The 18,949-nt window shown below is 58.5% G+C and overlaps 1 protein-coding gene across 2 annotated transcripts; it reads right to left on the bottom strand.

Moving 5' to 3' along the window:
* Nucleotides 1–7,323: 7,323 nt before the first annotated feature.
* Nucleotides 7,324–17,850, bottom strand: TP53 (tumor protein p53). 2 transcript variants are annotated; one of them, XM_077314138.1, is made up of 10 exons: nucleotides 17,596–17,850; nucleotides 13,653–13,762; nucleotides 13,029–13,247; nucleotides 11,522–11,708; nucleotides 10,795–10,907; nucleotides 10,147–10,256; nucleotides 9,562–9,680; nucleotides 9,050–9,150; nucleotides 8,777–8,868; nucleotides 7,324–8,554 (listed from the first exon to the last, which is right to left on the bottom strand). In XM_077314138.1, the coding sequence occupies exons 2-10, from the start codon at nucleotides 13,752–13,754 to the stop codon at nucleotides 8,464–8,466; spliced, it is 1,134 nt and encodes a 377-aa protein (XP_077170253.1). In that variant the 5' UTR covers nucleotides 13,755–13,762; nucleotides 17,596–17,850; the 3' UTR covers nucleotides 7,324–8,463. The 2 variants fall into 2 exon arrangements, with proteins under 2 accessions (XP_077170253.1, XP_077170252.1); XM_077314137.1 differs by having other exon boundaries at nucleotides 7,325–8,554; nucleotides 9,050–9,153.
* Nucleotides 17,851–18,949: the final 1,099 nt, after the last annotated feature.

The raw sequence follows: 18,949 nt of genomic DNA, 5'->3' as shown, positions 1-18,949 counted from the left end.
ACCTACAGATCACATAGATTCTGAGTTTTGTGGTAACTCTTGTGGCACTTTTTCCGGGACTTGCTTTTGAGTCAAAGTTGATTGTCAGAGCCACATTCATGGGGGAGAGGGGTGTTTGCATGCATGCGGCTGTTGAGAGGTAGGTGGGTACATGTCTTCTGAGCAAAGGGTCTGAAAGGAGGAACACGTATTATGTGCTGCCCCTGGGCCATTGCAAGGGCACTCTTTGGGAAACCTCGGTCCCCTTCTGGCCTGGAGAAGTCATGGAGGGTGCACATAAATAATCCCCCAGTTAACTGGGAGATCCACCAAGGGACTGGCGGCCGGCAGGCTTCCAGAACTTAAATCCCATGGGTGAAGCTGATACTTGGCCAGCCCCAGAAGACAAACAGCTCTCATTACAGGCTGGCTTTCTTTTCAGTGGGCTGGGAAAGGGCGGGGGGGGGGAAGCCTTTGAAAAATTGGATTCTTCCTTTCTCATCCCCCCCCATTCCAAAAACTGCCAGAGATGGGGTGGAGCAGCTGCTGAGGGGATGTTGAGTGGGCCCTGTCCTGGTAACCCAGATCCTCAAGGCCATGTCATGGGTGGGGGTGCCCTGTGGATTTTGCCCCTCTCCCCAAAGCAGATCCTCCGCTCTGAATTTCAGCAGGTTTCCTGGAAGCTGTTTTCACTGCAGGGATTTGGGGGGGGGGGGCTATGGGATGTGTCCTGCATTGTGCCAGTCTGCCCAAGTGCTGTTGGCACAAGCTGTTTCCCAGCCTCCAGCTGAATTTCTTTTTGCTGCATTTCTGATTTGGGGATTCTTGAGGAACCCTTGCAAAGTTTTCTGCTGGGGGGGGGTCTTGGAGAGGGCCTGCTGCCCCCCCCCCCGGACAGCATTAGAGGGGCTTAGCATTTCTACTCTGTTGACTCACCTTGAAGCGAGGGCAGGTGGCAAGCCCTGCTGGAAGAGGCCCAGCCCAGCCTCCTGTTTTGAGCAGCGGCCAGCCCCGAGTCATGCCAGGGGTGGGGTGGAAGGCGGAATCCCTCCCTTGCTATTGGTGTTGTGAGGTAGACTACCCCAGCATACAGAGGTTCTTGGGTGGCTCTGCCTGTTTGCCTCCCCTTCAGCGAGCAGGGCATGGAGGCAGATGCCTCCCCTCGAGATCCCTCTTGGCTCTGGGGATTCAGTGGTCGGCTGCCTCTGAAGTGGGCACTGCCTTGAGCCCCCCCATCCCAGACCTCTCCTCCGTTAATTCTGACTAATCCCCTTCCAAAGCCGCCTGTGGGCAGTGGAACAACAAAATGTCATTTCCTGCTGCAGCTGGGCATGGGGGCTGCCCGATCTCCCGGCCAAGGGCAGGGCAGATGCCAAACCTGCCGGCGGGTGGGGGGAGTCCTGCTCCGGGGCCAGCTGGAAGGGGGGGGGTTGCAACCCTGCAATGCAGCACCTGAGACAGCTCCAGAAAGTGGGGCAGTCTCCGTGGTAACCGGGAGCGCTTCACTGCAGGAGGAGGGTTGCCAGGGCGACCGGGAGCCAGCCATTCATTGCAGAGGGAACAGAAGGGGGGGGGAGTGGGGGGCGGGGCCCCTCCAGCGCTGCAGAGATCCTGCCCCCCCCCAAAGCCAGGACCAGAGACAGCTCCCTGGCCTCAGCTCTGCAGAGAGCTCCTCTGCACGGCTCCCCCCCCCCCTTCTTGCAGCGCACTGGAAAATGGGGAAATGCACTGGAACAGTGCAGTGGAAAGCCAAGAGTCTCTCCCCCCCCCCCCACTTTAATTTAAAGGCGGCCTCTGCAGCCTGTCAGCTCGTAAATCGCCCAAGAGAGAGTTTGTTTGGCTGTCCCGGGTTTCGCCAGGCCAGAGGCTCTGTTGGGCAGAGGCCAAAGGGAGGGACCCTTGCCTTTCTCTGCCCCCCCCCACACACACGTTAGGGGCCTGATTAAAAGAGGCCCGGTTTCACTGGGCACGCTGGACCCACCGCAGCCTCTGAGGCCACACTGGGCTCCTGGGCTCGGCCCTCCGCTGGCAGCCGGTCTGTTCCCCAGGCCTCCCATCGGGGCTCAGTGGGGCTGCCTGGAGAGTCCCCCAAAGGAAGTCCACGCTGCAGAAAAGGGCAGCTTTGGAGGGAGAGTCTGCTGCTGCTGCGGCCGTTTCATGGCAGACATCCTGTGCTAGAATTCCAAAGCTGCCCAAAGGTAGAAGAAGCTCATGCCCAGAACTAGGGGGCCGCAAAGCTGCTTCTCATTTCTTAGAGATGTACGAGAGATTTCCCCCCACCCCCCGGGGAGGGGGCCGGTCTGTCTCTCCCCACCTGTCTGGCTGTGCCAGAGAGGCCGCTGCTGGTTGCTCTGCCTGCCTCGTCAGTGGAAGGGAAAGCGCTCTGCGCACGGCCAGAGGTGCCCTTGCTTTTACTCCCCAAATACTTCGAGTTGCCCGTTGGGGCTGGAACTGGGATCTGCGGTTTATCCCTCCTCCTGTCCTTGGGGAATCTCCTCCTCCACTTGGCACATTTTAAGCTGCCGGAAGCCGCTTATGAGACACACACAAGAGCATGCCTGTGCGCCTGAGCTCTAAATAGAACGCCACTTTGCACCCCCAGAGCACTTGAGAGCCTTTGGAGCTCTGGGCCCGCGTTGCCTCGGTACCCTTCCCAACAGCCCTGCGAGATAGGCCGGTCGGGTCCGACTGCAGGCAGGGCCAGGCTGAATTTGGAGGCGAAGGGCAGAGGCGGCCTTGGCCACGGCCTGGAAGGATGTGCTGGGCAGGGCGGCTTGTTGGTGGGGTGGGCACCCATAACCATAATCATAGTAGGAAATGACAGGCTCTAACAGGGGTACGAGGCAGGCAGGTGGGGAAGGGATGCGGGAGGGAATTGAGTGCTTGTGCCCCCCCCGGCCCCTCTCTCCCTCCCTCTCTCTCTCTCCTCCCCCAGGCTGCCCTTCTGTCCTGCTGCCCACCCGGCTGCTGGCCAACCTCCGCTTCCCAGCCACAGGACAGCCTCCTCTGGCCAAGCTGGGGAGGGAAGCCGGTTGGAGCTGGCCTGCGATGCCCCACACTCTGCAGAGTCAGGAGAGGCTTTCTGGTGGGGAGGCAGGCCCCGGTCGCTGGCCCCCCAACCCCTTGCCAGGGGGGCAAACCAAACTCCTCCCTGCTCAGGGTCACCAATGCTGGACACGCCGTGCGGTCAGGCTCCTGGTCCCCCAAGGTCAGTTCTGTATGGCAGCCACTGTCCAGGGTCTTGGGCAGAGAAAGGCCCTTCCCTTCGCCCACCACCTCGTCCTTTCTTAACTGGAAATTGAACTCAGGGCCTTCTGCACACAAAGCAGAGACTCTGCCACAGAGCCACGGCCCCTCCCCATTCAGCTCCCTTCTACTGACTCAGACCTTGGTCCATCGAGGTCAATATTGTCTCCTCGGCCGGGCAGCTCCTCTCCGGGGTGTCTCAGGCATCAAGGTCAGTATTGCCTGCTCAGGGCGGCAGCAGCTCCTCTCTGGAGCCTCAGGCAGAGAAAGGTCTTTCGTGTCACCACCTGCCTGCTCCTTTTTCACTGTCGAGGTTTGCGCTCCCCTCGGGGCCTTCTGCATGCAAAGCAGAGATTCTCAGATGTTGCCCAATTTCAACTGGAAGCGGCTTCCTTCCCGGATAGCCACGGGCGGAACCCAGCCCCAGATGGGCAAGATGTCAGTGCCCCCCACGCAGCCCGCCCAGGGCATGGCTGGATGTGGGCTGATCTGGCACCACCACGGGGCCAGAGATGGGCGTGACTAAGAGCGGGGAAGGGGGGCACCTGGGGGAGAGGGACCCCCGTGGGGTGGGATGCTGCACCCACCAAAGCAGCATCTCTGTAGTGTGGGGATGGGCTGCAATTCCAGGGGACCCCCTCAGTCCCACCTGAGCACGAGCATCCCTACCTAGGACTTCAAACACCATATAAAATTATTTATACTCCAGTATTACTACTTCTTTCCTCCAAGCTCCTTTGAACGAATCATCTTGAGCGGTAAATAAGGAGCCACAAATAAGGGACTATTTTGTTTGTTTGGATTGGATTTCTAGACTGCCCTCCCAGCAAGACGGCTCAGAGTGGTGTACAAGATTCTGTGAAATACAAAGCTGAAACAGGTAATATTAAGCTTTAAAGTTAATTTGAATAAATAACAGATGGTTAAAACAGCATAAGGATAGATTCCAATGGGTCGCCGTGTTGGTCTGAAGTAGCACAATGAAATCAGAGTCCAGTGGCACCTTTAAGCCCAACAAAGATTTATTCAAGGCACTCAAAAGGCATTTCTGCACTCGAAAGCTCATGCCTTGAATAAATCTTTGTTGGTCGTAAAGGTGGTATTGGACTCTGATTTTATTGTTAAAACAGCAGAGATGCTTCCACAGAACTCCTGCTTGGCTGGAGCCATAAACAGATAGGCAGATAGGCGTTAACTCTGTGATCAAAGGTAGCTTTCCTAAAATAGGGCCAATCCAGAAGTCACGATTAGCGTCATGGGTGGGGCATTCCCATATCATGGAGATGGGGAGCTAGCCCTGTCCAAATTGCAAGGGTAACCTTCTCTGCGTAAGGCAGGCCAGAATATCTCCCTGTAAGAGGGCTGAGGGGGCAGCGCTGAGGCCTGCCAGTTTGGGGGCTCTGCTGCAGTGAGGGCCTGGCAAATTTCAAATATAATCTGGGATAATTGCGGGTGGAAAGATGCCAACGCACTGGGTAGAGGACAGGCTCCAAGCTCCAATAACTGAACTGGAGCAATCTAGGTCTTGTACGCGTTTCTTAATAATTAATATGCACTTTCCCCAAGTCTTAATAAGCCATCCTTTGCTATTTTGATACATACACGATTTATTATTTATTGGCATGATTTATAGTCTGGCTGGGATTCCCGGCTGATGACACAGTTACGTCAACAGGATCCCCACGGACGGAGCCATCGGATCGGACTTGGAGAAATGTGGGGACCAGGCACGGGTGAAGTGCAGGATGAATGTTTACGCACCATGTCAGGGTGGCCAGTCTGGGGCTGGGAAAGCCCTGGAGATTTGGAGATGCAGCTAGGGAAGGAAGGGCAGGCTTTGGGGAGGGGTCTAAGGATACCAGGTCCCACCAGGGGATTTCCATCCTGTGTCAAATGCTGCAAAAATATACCTAATGCAAGCCTACAGACGTCAGCAGGTTGCATGAATTATACACAGGGGTATAGTCGCTGCACCGAATACACATAGAAGACACAATTAGCAAGAGGGAGAGGGGGAGTTCTTGCAGTTTCTCCCTCTCTTGCACACACACACACACAAACACACACACACACACACACACACACACACACACTCATTGTCGGTCTTGGCCCCTGGCCCAGACGCTTTTGTGAATGGAGCCTGGAAGCACAGAATGTTCCCAGCCCAGCTCAACTGGCCAAGAGGCATCTCTCCGGGCTGGGCCGGGCGGGTGGGAAGAGGCGGGTTTGTCTCCCGCTTACGTTCCCGAACTTAGGGGCAAAAGGAGAGCGGCAGTCTTTCCCTCCCTGCCCTAGCAGGGTTTGCTGTGTCTGTTGAAGGGCAGAGGGTGGGGATGCCAACTCGAGGTAGGGAAATTCCTGGGCATTTTAAGGATGGAGCCTAAAGATGGTGGGGCGTGGGTGGGGGGGGGGGACTTCAGCAGGGTCTGGCACCTTTTCCGGATCGTTTTCCTCTGCGCTTCCCTTGTAATTCCATGGTAACACCTGGAGGTTGGCATCCCTGGATATCATGCCCCTTCCAAAGCAACAATTTCTTCCAGTGAGCAGATCTGGATCACCTGGAGATCATTTGTGACCGTGGGAGATCCCCAGGCCCCAGATGGCCGCCCTAGCATTGGGGTCACTTCGCTGGGGGCGGGGGGCACTGCAGGCCTTTGCTCTGCAATAGCATGGGGGGGTGGATGGCCACTCTTGCCCTGAGGATGTCAGAAGAATCCCTGCAGGACATACCTGGACCCTGCTGGAGAGCCCGCACCCTCCAGCTATGGGCAGCAGGAGCTCCACAGGGGCACGCCCCCTCTGCAGCAGCCCTTTCCTCCAGGGGAGCTGATCTCTGCAGCCTGGAGGGGGAGATCCCCAGACACCACTTGGAGACTGGCATCCCTGCTTGGAAGGGGGCTTGCTGGGTCCTATATAGCCTCCCCCCAACACTCTTGGCTCTGGGTCCACATGCAACAGCCCCTTCACAGGCCTTCTGCCCCCCCTCCCCAAATGTCACTTCTGGCTCTGAAGGAGTTAATCCCCCCCATGTGGCTCACTAATCCCCTCCCAAGGACAGAGGAAGAACAGAAGCAGAAGAGGCCCCAGCTTATGGGATTTTCCAGAGGGGAGGGTGGGATTATCTGCCTGTGTGTGTGTGGGGGGGGAGTTGACTGTCTCCTCCCTGTTTGAATTGTGCAGCCAGGGCCTCCCATAGGCCTATAAATACCCCCTTCCATTGGGAAGGTGGCAGGACATGTGGGTGGGTGGGTGGGTGTTTTTTGGAAGGTGGGTGGGGCAATCCCCTCCTGGGACTTTCATGGTTGGGGCTGGGCTGCAGGGGGCTGGAAAATTTAGAGATGCCTGAGCTGAGCCTGGAAGGGGGGGGGGCAATCACGGAGGCTTGCTTCACAGCTTTCAAAGGGTTTCAACAGGTTAAGAAATGACCAGGCCCAGCAAGCAGGGGGAGCTCAGCGGAAATTGGTCCTGGACCCTTTATTCATTTGCAGAAAGAAACTCTCCTCCTCTTCAAGATCCTCTTTAGGGCACAGGGGCTTAAAATTGGCCTCCCCTCCTGGCCAGTCGTGAATTCTCTGGCCATCTAGTTCTGTGCTGGTCACCAAGTGCTACGGGGGGCAGGTTGGGGGGGGGGGCAAGAGGAGAAGGGCCTGACGCTCACCCATCCACCTGGGGGATGTTTCAACGGAGCCGTCAGAACTGACATTCCCTTGGTCTTGGCGTGGGGGCAGCCCTTCCATTACCTGCCCCCCCCCCCTTTGGCAGGAGCAGCAAGAGGAGAAAGGGGAAACCAGGGCTTTGGCAAGCAACCCTGGCAGGCTCCTCTCCCATTCACCCCCCCCCTCCCACTGCCCCCAATTTTGCATTTCCCATTCATGGAGTCCTGCTTGTTCCCTCTTGGATGGATGCAGCTAAAATGGAGCCTGCAGGACTCCCCCGATGCAATGCTGCCCCCTGCTGGTGCTCCAGCAATATCGCACCCTGCTCCTTAAAACGCATGATGTGCAGCTTCCAGTTAAGGCCACGAACCTTCCCCCTAAACGGGACACTGCCCTGGGCTGGATGGTTTTGCCTGCTAGTCTGTCTCTGCAAAGCCCCCCAGAAATTTTTTAGAAAGGTTTTTTTTGGGGGGGAATTCAGTTTTATTTAATGTAACAAGGGAGTTTTCCAGGTGGGGGATACTACAAGAAAAAGCGGCATACAAAAAAACAGAAGGCAGGAACGGAAGGGTTGTATACAAAAGTGATATAAATGCATTAAAAGAAATGGGGGCGCACAGGAAATCCCCACTCCTGGATGTTGTGAAGGGGGGGGTGAACTTGGGAGAGGTGTTCCAAAAGGTCAGGGGAGGGCCTCAGGGACCAGCCTAGACCCCCACCCCACCCCATTCTCCAAACACTCACTAAACCTCCCTCCAGGGAGACTGGGAGTGGTTGCCCTCAAAGAGGCAGCGGGAACCTGACAACGCTGTGACAACGCTGACCGTTACAGCCAGGGTGGAGCACAAAACATGTCTAACAGCCGCCAGCGAGGGCCAGACTCCCCCTCCCCCTGGATTGGGACCCCACCAAAGGAAGCAGAGTAGAAAAAAAGCGCACAAGCAGCACCTAAAATACAAGTCCCTGGCTAGGACCCAGCCGTACACGGGCAGTAACGCCAATGGCCATAGTAACCCAAGGTCCTGAGTAACGCACGGGGCTCTCTCCCTAACTCCCGTCCATAAATTCGTTGCACATGATCTGGTGCAAGCAGAAGCGCTCGGGGGGGGGGGGCGGTGGTGGTGGTGACAGTACTTCTGATTTGGCAGTGGTCTTCCTTTAATGCACATTTTGTTGGATGTAGTGAAGCAGAGTGTCCTCTTATGGGTACAGGGAGGGGTAACGCAAGAGGCACGAGTGACTGGACCAAGGTCAAGGCCTGTGGGAGGGGCTTCCGGCTAAACTCTGCCTTTGTGCCTGGGGCAGGGGAGCCAGAGACACCCTTCCAGTGGGGTAGGACCAAAAGGCACCGCTCTGTCAGTTGGCAGGACTGGGACTGCCTGAGAAATTGCAATACTGGCCCCCGGCAGCAGGGACGGGCTGAGACCCCCGCCGTTCCCAGTGGGAGCAGCCGAGGCTAGTTTTACTGCTAAGCTGGTAATGCCCTTTTTCGGAAGAGAGTTGGGAGCCCCCTGCTCCAGGAAGAGACGGCATCGACCGGGGTGGGGGGACGGAGGAGCCCCGGTCCGCTGGGGGAGCGGCCCTAGCCAGACCCTCCCGGCTCCTCCTTCAGCAGCAGCCTCTTCCCACTGTACGGAGAGGACACGCCACTTCGCCTGCGGGGCTTCTGCGGGCTGGACAGAAAAAGGAGAGAGCAAGAAACGGCCGTTACAGAAGCAGACGCAAGACTCGAGGTAGCGAGCCCAGCTGCATCCTGCCAAAGCAAAGGCCTTCTCCAGGTGTGTGGGGGGGGGGGGGGGAGGAGCAAACCTGCTCAGGTACAACCCTCTCCCACAAACCACACAGGCTTCTCGGTGTGAGGGGGGGGACGACCAAAAATGGGGTTCTGCACTCACCCTTTCCCTTGTCTGAGGCCGTCCTGTGCCTCTTGGAACTCCAGGGCTTCGTTCAGTTTTTTGAACATGAGGTATCGCTCACGCCCCTTGATCTAGGACGGAAGACGGGAGAAAGCATACGGGCTAAATTGGGGGGGGGGGGAGGGGGTAGGCCTGGCCTCACCCTTCCTGCCAGCAGCCCTTGCTCTCCTGGGCGCGAGAGAAATCTTTCCTTGCCAGCCAAACAGGCAGCTGCCGGCCCTCAAGAGAGAGAGAGAGGCAGATGAGCCCCACCTTGAGGACGTAGATCTCTTCCACGCTGCTGGAGGTCTCTTCCACGTTGCCGGAGTTCCCTGCGGCATGTTGCTTCTTGGGCTCGTTCTCTGCCGGAGCCCCTGCTGGAGAGACGACCCAGAACAGCGCCTTGCTGGCCCCAGCCCACTGGGTCTCCCTCCCCCCAAGCCCCACAGAAGATACCCCCCTCAGCCTTGGAAGCTGGAAAACCAGGGGGGCCGTCAGCAACGGCCCTGTGCGTGGGGCGCCTCTTCCCAGCCAGCCCCAAGAGCCTCATCCTGTTTGCACGGTTGGCTCCGCCTCCTGCAGCCGCCATTTTGGGAGGGCTGATCCCCCCAGGCCAGGCCAGAAAGGGTCCTGGTGGCCAACCCCTGCTTGAGGCTATGCCTTCTCTCCTGAGGCCAGCCCCACACCTCTCTCCCTGCTGCCCCCCATCCGACCTCCCCGAGCCTCCCTGCCGAGCACGGCACAGTCTGGGGCCCCACGTCCCAATGCCCCCCCCGAACTATTACCCTTTGGGGGGCGTTCCGCACAGGCAGCCTTCTGAGCGTTTTTCTCCTCTATCTTGCGGTCCCGGCCGGGGCAGGCGCAAACCCGGACTTCGAAGCAGCGGCGGCCAAGCAAGAGCCCTCTGGGGGGGGGGGGCGGGCGAGAGGGAGGGAGGGAGGGGGTGCAGAAACAGGGGCAGCCCTTAACACGCGGTAGAACAAACGAACCCGCCCCTGCCCCAAATGCCTAGCCCAGCCAGGAGTGACCGGACGACTCGTGACCATACGAGGGACGAAGCCGCGTCCAGCTGCAGGGGTCTCCTCCACACCCCTCTCTGGGTGGACAAGGACCCCCTTGTGGAGCCCCTGGGCAAGCAGCCTCTTCCAGGGGGCTGCCCTTGTTCACACACTTCTATCCCGCCTTTCCCTCGGGATCCAGGCTGCTCACGATAGCAGCTAAAAGCAGAAATGGAAGCAAACCGCAAGTCCCCCCCCTTAAAAGGCGGCTGCAATTCGCCCCCCCCCCCCCGAGACCCTTGCCAAGAAGATCTCCAGGGACGCCCCCCCCACCCGTTTTCTCCCCAGTCAAGAAAGGAGATGGAGACTCACTGCTGCGATTCCAGAGTCACGATGGCGAGGATGGGGCGGCGGTTCATGCCCCCCAGGCAGGAACTGTGACACATGAAGTTGTAGAGGATTGTGCTGCACTCCGACCCAACCTGGGGGGCAGCAGAGGAGTTAGGCAGACCTGGGCACGGATGCCTCGGAAAATGGAAGCCATGGCAAAAAGGGTCCGTCCCCCCCCCTCCCCCAAAAAAGCCCTGCTAGATCAGGGCAGTGGTTCCTCTAGCCTACCGGCGGCAGGCAGGTGGCCCCCAAAGGGAGGTTCTAAAGCCTCCCGGGAAATGGAACCGAGGTAGACTGCATCTGAACAAGGAGTCTCTATTCTCCACCTCCTGAGGCAGCCATTGTGTGGCCTCAGAATTTCAGTGGTCCCTGCAGGTTCAAAATATTTGGGGACCCCTGCCCTGGAGGATAAGCCATGAGGGACCCGGAAAGGCGTCCAAATTCTCCGTCCCATGACAGACGGAGCCTCGTTTTCATCCTCCACCGGAGACTTCGGGGGATAGCAACCCACGGGGTGGGGGGAGCAGGGTGGGAGACAGTTTCCCCACACCTGGACAAGGCCGTCAGCCGGGATCCGCAAGGCAGTTCCTTGCAGCAACCGTGGCAAAAGGGAAAATACCAACTTCCTACCTGCGGCAACTCATAAGGAACGACCACGCTGTGGCGCCTGGTGTGCTCGTCAGAATGGTACATGGCGCTTTGGTTCCCTTCGACGCGGATCAGGTGCTCAGCAGGGACCCCGTCTGCCAGAAGACACATCCGGGGGGGGGGGGGAGAGGAGAGGGGGCATTTGGCTATTTGCAGGGCTTCATTCCATCAGATCTGACAACTTTATCCTCAGTCAAGACTCAGAAGTCACTGAGAGAATGTATCCTCTGAGCACGCACAGAGAGCTCATTCTGCATCTAGCAAGAAACCATAACCAGATCCATGGACACTCGAGATCAGAAGATTTCTTCTTTCCCCCCTCCCTTCTGCATGCAGCTTGGCTCGGTCTTTCGAGTTACCTATAAAGATCCTGCTGGCGCTTTGGGATACACGGGGGGGGGGGAGGATCCAGGTCTGCTGCCACCTCCTGCTCGAGGCACACTCTATTATGGACCCCCCCCCTCAGGGGCGTGGAGAAATGTGCAAACGGCCCTGGGGGCTCGGGCAGGGAGTGTGGCGCGAACAGACACCAAAGCTCAGCTCAAGCCCTCAGCCACAGTGCCCCTAAACACGTGCAGAGGTCCACCAGCAAAGACCCACCACCAGAAATCTGGGACCAGACTGGGGGCTCAGAATATGGGACGGATCTTTGCCCCCCCACCCCTCCCCAGACCTAGATCTCTGGGCCACGGGAGGAGATTCCACTCACCGCTCTGGAACTCCGGGGAGCGTTCGTGGTGGGGGCAGCGCTTCACCACCTCGGCCACGTGCTCCGACTTCTTGTAGACGGCCGTGGCCCGGATGACGGCGCCCGGGGGAGGCCAGGAGGACACCTTGACCAGGACGGGGCAGGTCTTGCCCAGCTGGCAGAAGAGCTTGTTGAGATCCTCTGAGTACTGCGGGAATCAGAGGGGGAGGGGGGAGGAAGAAGCTGGTGGGACGCCTGGCAGACCTTGTGGAGAACCCCCCCCCGAATATCTAGGATCCCCCGACCATATTGATGTAATTGGAAACACCCCAACAGGTATCCCATCCGCCTCAAGGCCCTAAACTTCATGCCCTCCGCTCCCCAAATGGACAGAGCGTGAAACCTCCGAGCCCCACACCACCAGCCCCCCCCCAGTCCATGCAGTGTGAGGACCCAAAGCCCCCCCCCCCTCCACAGCACTAACCTCTCTTTCCAGCCCCGGGGGATTCAATGGGGGGGGGAGAATCGCCAACTGCACATCTCAGACCCTCTCCATGCTCAAGCTCCTCTAACGCAGAGAGCAGCATTGGCGCATCGGGGCAGGAAGAATGGGGAAGAGCAGAGCATGTTTGGACTTGCCCGGGAAGGGGGGTGGCCAAGGAGGGGGAGGGGGATTCGGTTTCAAGGGACAGAAGCCCCCCCCCATTCCTCTTCGAGGGGCAGTATCCTGCTTGATGCTTATCTTGCACACTGGTCCTGAAGACATGCACAATGCAAAAGGGTGCGGGTGGAACTACGCCACGCTCCGAGGCTCAAAGAAAGTGGAGCCGTGGAGGCCCTCAACGCCATGGACCCAACCGGCAGAGAGGTACGGGGGCCGGTTTCCTGGCAAGCAGAGGACCCCGGGGGAGGGGGGCACAAAGTGCACACAAAAGCTCCTGGGAGAACAAGGGTTAGACAGCGCTCCCCCCTGCATGTCTGTGGCTGCTTTTCTACTGGCATAACATGCGGAGAGGAAAAGTACCGAACAGTTTTCAGGTTCACAAGCTGTGGGGTGGGCTGTTTTGTTCTGCTCATTCTGTTCCCGATTGGTTCCCTTTATGGAACGGACGCAAAAATTTCAGATAATGTTTGGATCTGCGGGTGAACGAGCTCAAGGGAAGGGAAAAAACGGTACCAAAAGAACGGACCGCAGACTCAATCTGGCACAAGAGAGACAAAAAACAAAGCAGGTGTTTCCAGTCGGGGTTGCAGAATTTAGAAGCACCCCTAGTCCTTTTTTTGGGGGGGGGGGAATACCAGGAATGGCTCCTGGAGCACCTCTGTGGGTCTCTCCGAATGCTGAACGAGAGCCCTGCCCCATGGGGAACACGCCTACAGCTCCAGGGGCGAGACAGTTATGGTCTGCTGCTCCAGACCAACATGCAGGGTGAATGTGTGAGAGCCCCCCAGATAGAGCTTTCCCCTTCCTAAGACAAAAGGGCAGGAAACAACCCCCCCCCCACACACACACACACACACTCCTTACGGTGCAAGTGACGGACTTGGCCGTTCCGGACGGCTCGAAGGACACCTCAAAGCAGTGGTCCCCAGCATAGTCTTCGGTGGAGGGGACGGTGGAGGAGGTGGTGCAGGTCGCCGTGTTCAGGCCGTCCCCCAGCCCCTCTAGTATCGTGTCGGGCAGGTCATCCAGGTCCCCTGGGGGCTGCGAACCCAAGTCCATCGTCATCGCCATGTTTAGGTCCTCCTGAATGGGAGGGGGGGAAAGGGCATGACACACCTGTCCTCCCGAAAGCGGAGGGGCTGCCTAGACCCAGGCACTGGCTGGGATCCTATAACGTGATGCACGAGGGGGGAGCATAAGCCGACTCTGCACCGTCCTGCTGGCACGAGAGCCAGGGCAACAGCTAGCGTCTCCCTGGCCGTTCTTAATTATTTCGTTCCTTTACTAGCCCACTTTTCACCCTAAAGATGGCTAATTTAATCTCGTCTCCATTTTATCCTCACAACCACCCTGTGAGGTAGGCTGGACTGAAGGCGCAAGTGTGTCATGTCGCCAGGAGTTCCTAGGCTTCTCTGATGCCCAAGGGACTCTCCATGACAATCTCCCCCCCCCCTCCACTCTGGCCACCCGGTTTCTGCCTGCACTCACCATGTTATCACGGAACCCTAACGTTTTCCAAAATTCAGTGAACGTCTCACTATTCAGTGGGGGTTCCAGATCAGAATCCGATGACTGCTCCATCTCGCCCATCAAGCAGCCTAAGAGAAGGGGGGGGGGTCAGAAAAGCACATGATTCAAACATGTTTCAAGGGCACTGATTCTTCCCAAGCACCCCCCCCTTTCACGGCAAAGGCCTTTCCTTGTAGCGTTGCTGTAATCACGGTTTCCATCTTCTGTACATTTTCATGGAGTCTTGTCACATCTTTTGTCCTGACAGGTTTCTCAGGGAGTCTGAAACCCACCCCCCCCCCAACCAAAAGCCCTGCTCCTCCATCCATTTGCTAGTCTTTAAGGCAGGGGTAGTCAAACTGCGGCCCTCCAGATGTCCATGGTCCCCTCCACCCAAGTAGCATGACCTTCTCCGAGACTGCTCTCCCACCCAAAGGACCCCCCTGGCCGTCTCCCCCCCCACAGGAAACATCACCCCTCTTCTGCAGGTTCCAGCTTGTGGAGGAGGGTATGCCTGATCAATCCCCACTGCATTCAGCAGCAAACAATGGAGTCCCCCTATCCTGGCTGCCCATAGAAAGGAGACTGGGGCATTTCCCCCCAGGTGAGGGGCCGGGAGACAGATGCCTAGGGTGCTGGAATGCAGCTGATGGGGGGGAGGGTGTCTGCCAGGCCCTCACAGATCCTCACCTCTTGGCTCCATACCTGAACAGGTAGGCACCTGGAATGGGGAAATGCCCCCCTGGCCGTTGGGTCATTCCCTCCTCACCCCCCTCCCCCAGTTTTTCCAAACTTCCAGGCTCCAATCAACAGGCAGCTCCTAACACGCCCAACTATTAAGGAACCAATTTTTCAACTGTCATGATGACACCCATCAACAAAACCTTTTCAGTTCCGATTAGTTAATAATCCGAACACACAGGGCCATTGGCCTCTCAATGGAACCTCCACGTTCAGGGGCAGAATTCCTGGGACCGTCAGAAGCCCTGCTCGGTCACCGCAAAGCAGCAATCGGGGACCCAGATTGAGCCACATCAAGCACAAAAACAAGAGTCTTTGAAGTTATTGCTTTATTGAATTCTACGGAGGCTCAATGCAGCCCCCGCCATGTTGTTTCTTTCTCCATCCTCTCCTCACAACAGAGGTTCATTTATTACCAGTCTTTCTCACCCAGACGCCAAACTCACATCTCATGGGGGGGGGGGTGTTGTACTGTACTGTCCACAGAAGGGGTTTCACTTCTGTTTTGATTTTATTGTTTATGGCTTGAGACAACAGCTAAATCTGGGGAGGAAAGGGGGGGGGAAGTGGTTCTTCTATGGGAAGCGATTTCCTTGCCACGGAGCATGTTGGCAGCATTCCTGCACTACGTAGTTTGACTTACTTTCTCGAGTCACCTGGAGCTACGTTCTGTGAAGGCAAAGGGGCGGCAGGTTACAGTGGATGAGCGATTGGGATGGGAGTGTCCTGCCTAGTGCAGGGGGTTGGACTAGATGACCCAGGAGGTCCCTTCCAACTCTGTGATTCTATGATTCTGCATTCACCACAGACCTAACTCTGCCTTGGATCCCTACAACGTTCGGATGTTGTGGACAAAACAGATGTTATCTTCCTTCCCCAGAACAGCAGATCTCTAAAACTGACGGGCAACTGATTCGGGACAAAGAGGAATTTATCTTCACAGTCCACACTTTTATTATTTGTTTACATATCCTACCTTCCTAGTACCCAATCAGGCCCACCAGGATGGCAAACAATCGAAAACAAAGCGATTCACTAACAATGAATTGTCAAAGGTGTTTGCAGCAGGAGTCAACTGTTGTGGGTTTTCGGAGCAGTGTGGGTGTGGTCGGGTGGCTTTAGTCCCCGGTGTTTTGTCAGTCACTGGGGCAGGCATCTTTGGAGGGAGGACACGGCAAGACGGGAATCTCTCTGTGCCAAAGTGGCCTTGTCCTACCCCTCAAGGTGCCAGCCAGTGACTGGTGAAACACCAGGGATAAAACTGCCAGACCACAGCCACACAGCTGGGAAAACGCACAACGGCCCTTATACAAACACTCCCTAACACCAGTTAAATCCCAAACGACCAAACGTATTTACAAACACAAAATGCAGCAATTAAAACCCCGGGAAGGCCGGACCGAGCAAAGAACTCTCCACCCAGGGGTGGAAGGTAGTGATAGCCGGGCCAGAGGAATCCCCATGGGCATGGGCTCTTCTAGCACACCTACGTGTGGCTCTTTTCCCTATGTGCACCACGCGGCCATTCTAGCAAAAAGATCTCTGACTCTTATCACAAGGTCGGCCTGCAGAATTAGGGAATTCACACTTCTTTGCTACCTGGTTATCCACTACCGTTCTGGTATGCATGCTTTTTATCTCGCATGCCTGAGGAAAGCTGTGCATTCCTACTTATGACGGCTGCGGTCTGGGCCTGCGTCTTGCAGGTGTGCGGCCTTGACCGTGTCCCGGCTGGCACAGAGGAATTCCGTCTGCGGCATAACTGAGGCTTCTGCTGGGCACGGGTGCGGAGGCTGGCGTGTTGAAACGGCTCTAAACCAAAACGGATCCAAAAGGGCCTCTCTCTGGGGTATCACGGATGGGCCAAGAGTCAAGAGAACCTGTGGGACTCACTGCCACAAGATGGTCGGCATCTTAGGTGGCTTTAAGTGAAGCCTTTGCCTCCATTACCCAAGGGGACTGTTCAATCCCAGGCGCCTCTGAGCCCCGCCTCCAGGGGGAACTTCCTGTGGCCCCCAAAGCCCCCCCCCACCCCTGGGGACAGGAGGTCTCCAGCCCTTTGCTCTGGCCCAGGGGGCTTCTTTTTAGCTCCTCCAAATTAGAAACATAGAACCATAGAGTGGGAAGGGGCCACACAGGCCATCTAGTCCAACCCCCTGCTCAACGCAGCATCAGCCCAAAGCATCCCTGGGGGGCGGGAAGATGAGGCTGCAAAGGCCCCGTGACTTTCCCAGGGCGTATCAAACAAAGGCCCAGGAAGCACATTTCGACGCATCTTCCCACTTAAAATTGCACGTTGCAGTGATGCCTCTCTGCAGAAGACGACTTCAAAAAGCATCGCAGCCCCCCCCCCGCAGTCACTCGTGCAACAGGCCCCGCCCCCAGAGAGACGCCCCGCCCCCAAAACGCTCCTGGGACGTTTCTTTGCAGCCTCCGGAAAAGCGAAAGCGGCCGGCCCGGGCGGAACCATTCATCACGGGGCGGGGGGGACAGGGGAGCCCGCGCGCTCGGAAAGCGCCCCCCCCACTTCTTGAGCTCCCCCCCTCTCGACCCAGGAATTTAACCCGTTCATCGCTGCAGGGGCCCAGCCTCGGCCGGCAGCGCAAGAGTGGACACCCCCAACCCGAACACCCCCCCTAATTTCCATGGGATCGTCCGGTCCAAGTCCCCATCCAAGCCTGGGGGGAGGGGGGAAGCCCGGAGGGTTCCCACGAAGGGGGGGGGGGCGCCTTGGCGGGCTCGGGTCCCCCCCCCCGTCCTGACTCCGCGGCATCCACGGGGGGGGGGGGTCGGCTGTCACTCACGCAACACTTGGCCAAACTCCTCGCGAGTCGGACTCCGGGCCGCCAAGCCCGGGGGCGGCCCTGCTCCATCCCCCCCAAATCACCCCGACAGCTCCCCCTCCCCTGCGCGCAGCATCTGCTCCCCGGGGCAGGGAGGGTCCCGATCCCGCGTCAAGGGCCCGCAGTGGAGGAGGGAGGGACGGAGGGAGGGAGGGAGAGGGGGTGGGTGGGGGGGGTCCCCTATCGGCCGCGATCCTCCCCTCTGCTCCCGAGGAGGCGCGCTCGGGGTGGTTCCCGCTCAGAGGGGTGTGAGTGCGGAGTCCGGCACCCGGCTCTCCCCCCCCCGGGGGCTCCGATGCCCCCCCGCAGCCCGGCTGGCCTCTGCGCGGGGGGCTCACCTTCCTCGCTCGCTCGCTCGCTCCTCGGGGCAGGGACGCTCCTGCCGCGCGCGATCCGCCTGCCCCGCGAATGCCGCTTGCACCGTGCAGCCGAGCGGACCCACGCGCCGGGGATTCCCCGGGCCCTGCTCTCGCGAGGAAGCCCGCCGAGGGGGGAGCTTGGGCGGCCATCTTGGGAACGGGCAGGGAGCCGGGCAGGGGTCGCGGAGAGTGGGTGGGTGGGTGGGCGGCAAGCAGCGGGACCAAGCTGCAGCCAGCGGCACCCGCAGCTCCATGCGGGGACGGCGCCTCCAGGTGCACGCCCACTGCGCCCGGCCACGCCGCTCCCGGGGAAGGAAGGGCAGCTGCACCTGTGGAACTTCCACCTGTTGACAAAGCCCCCCCCCCCCCGCTGAGTCAGCCCCAGGCAGGGCCCCTCCCCAGACTTCCTCCCAATTGCTTGCTGGCTTGGACGCGACTTGGGGCGCCCCTCCCCTTGTGATGGGGGGCGTATTGGGCGGCCCCTCTAAGTAATGGGGGGGGGCAATAGATCCTGTTTCCAACCAGATGTTTCTGGGGTGGGAACCGAGAAGGAAGAAGGCGACATCTGCTCCCTCCCCCCCCCACACACACACAACTACTGGTTTTCAGGGGTAGACTGCCTGCCTACTTGGAGGCTCAGTGGAGGCCCACATCAGGCAGCTGAGTTCCACCGATACATTTGCAAGGTGGCAATTCCAAACAGCCCTCCCTCGGCATCGGGGAGAGGATTAGACCTGCATGGAAAAGGAAGTTTGCCCTGGGGTGGGGGTGGGGGCGGAGGAGTTCTGACTTGCCCCCGGAATGCAGAGGCGGCACCAACACGTCGCTCTGGCAGCTGCATCTGCCCCCCCCCCCCCCGTCTGGTGCATTCCTGGGCCTTCCGCTGGAGATCGTGCAAAGATCATGGCAAAGTCCACCAAGCCCAGCCTCTGGCCTCAGCACGGGCCGGCCAGTCACCGAGGGTGCAACCCACCCTGCCCCCGTGTCCCTCCTCAGCATCAGGTAGCTGCCTCTGGCAGTGGAGGCTCCATCCGGACATTGTGGCGCATGGCATTGCTCCGTCCCCCCCTTCTGGATGGGCCTGGATCCCCTCGGGAACCATCATCGGAGCTTGTGACCGAGGGACAAATGGGAGAGTCGGGCCCCTTGAGGACCAGCTGCAGTGTGCTTTCTGCAGGGGGCCAGCGTTGGGGGGCAAGCCCACCCTGCCAGGAGCACCATCTAGTGGCAGCCCCCCATCTCTGCTAGCCTCCCACCCTCCCCTATTCTGGCCTGCCAAATCCATCTAAAGAGCCGCCCCCCTCCCTAGATTCTTCTGGTCAGATTATTTCGA

The sequence above is a fragment of the Paroedura picta genome, chromosome 16 (assembly GCF_049243985.1).
Source record: "Paroedura picta isolate Pp20150507F chromosome 16, Ppicta_v3.0, whole genome shotgun sequence".
Classification (NCBI taxonomy): Eukaryota; Metazoa; Chordata; class Lepidosauria; order Squamata; family Gekkonidae; genus Paroedura; species Paroedura picta.
This window is presented reverse-complemented; position numbering and strand designations above follow the sequence as displayed.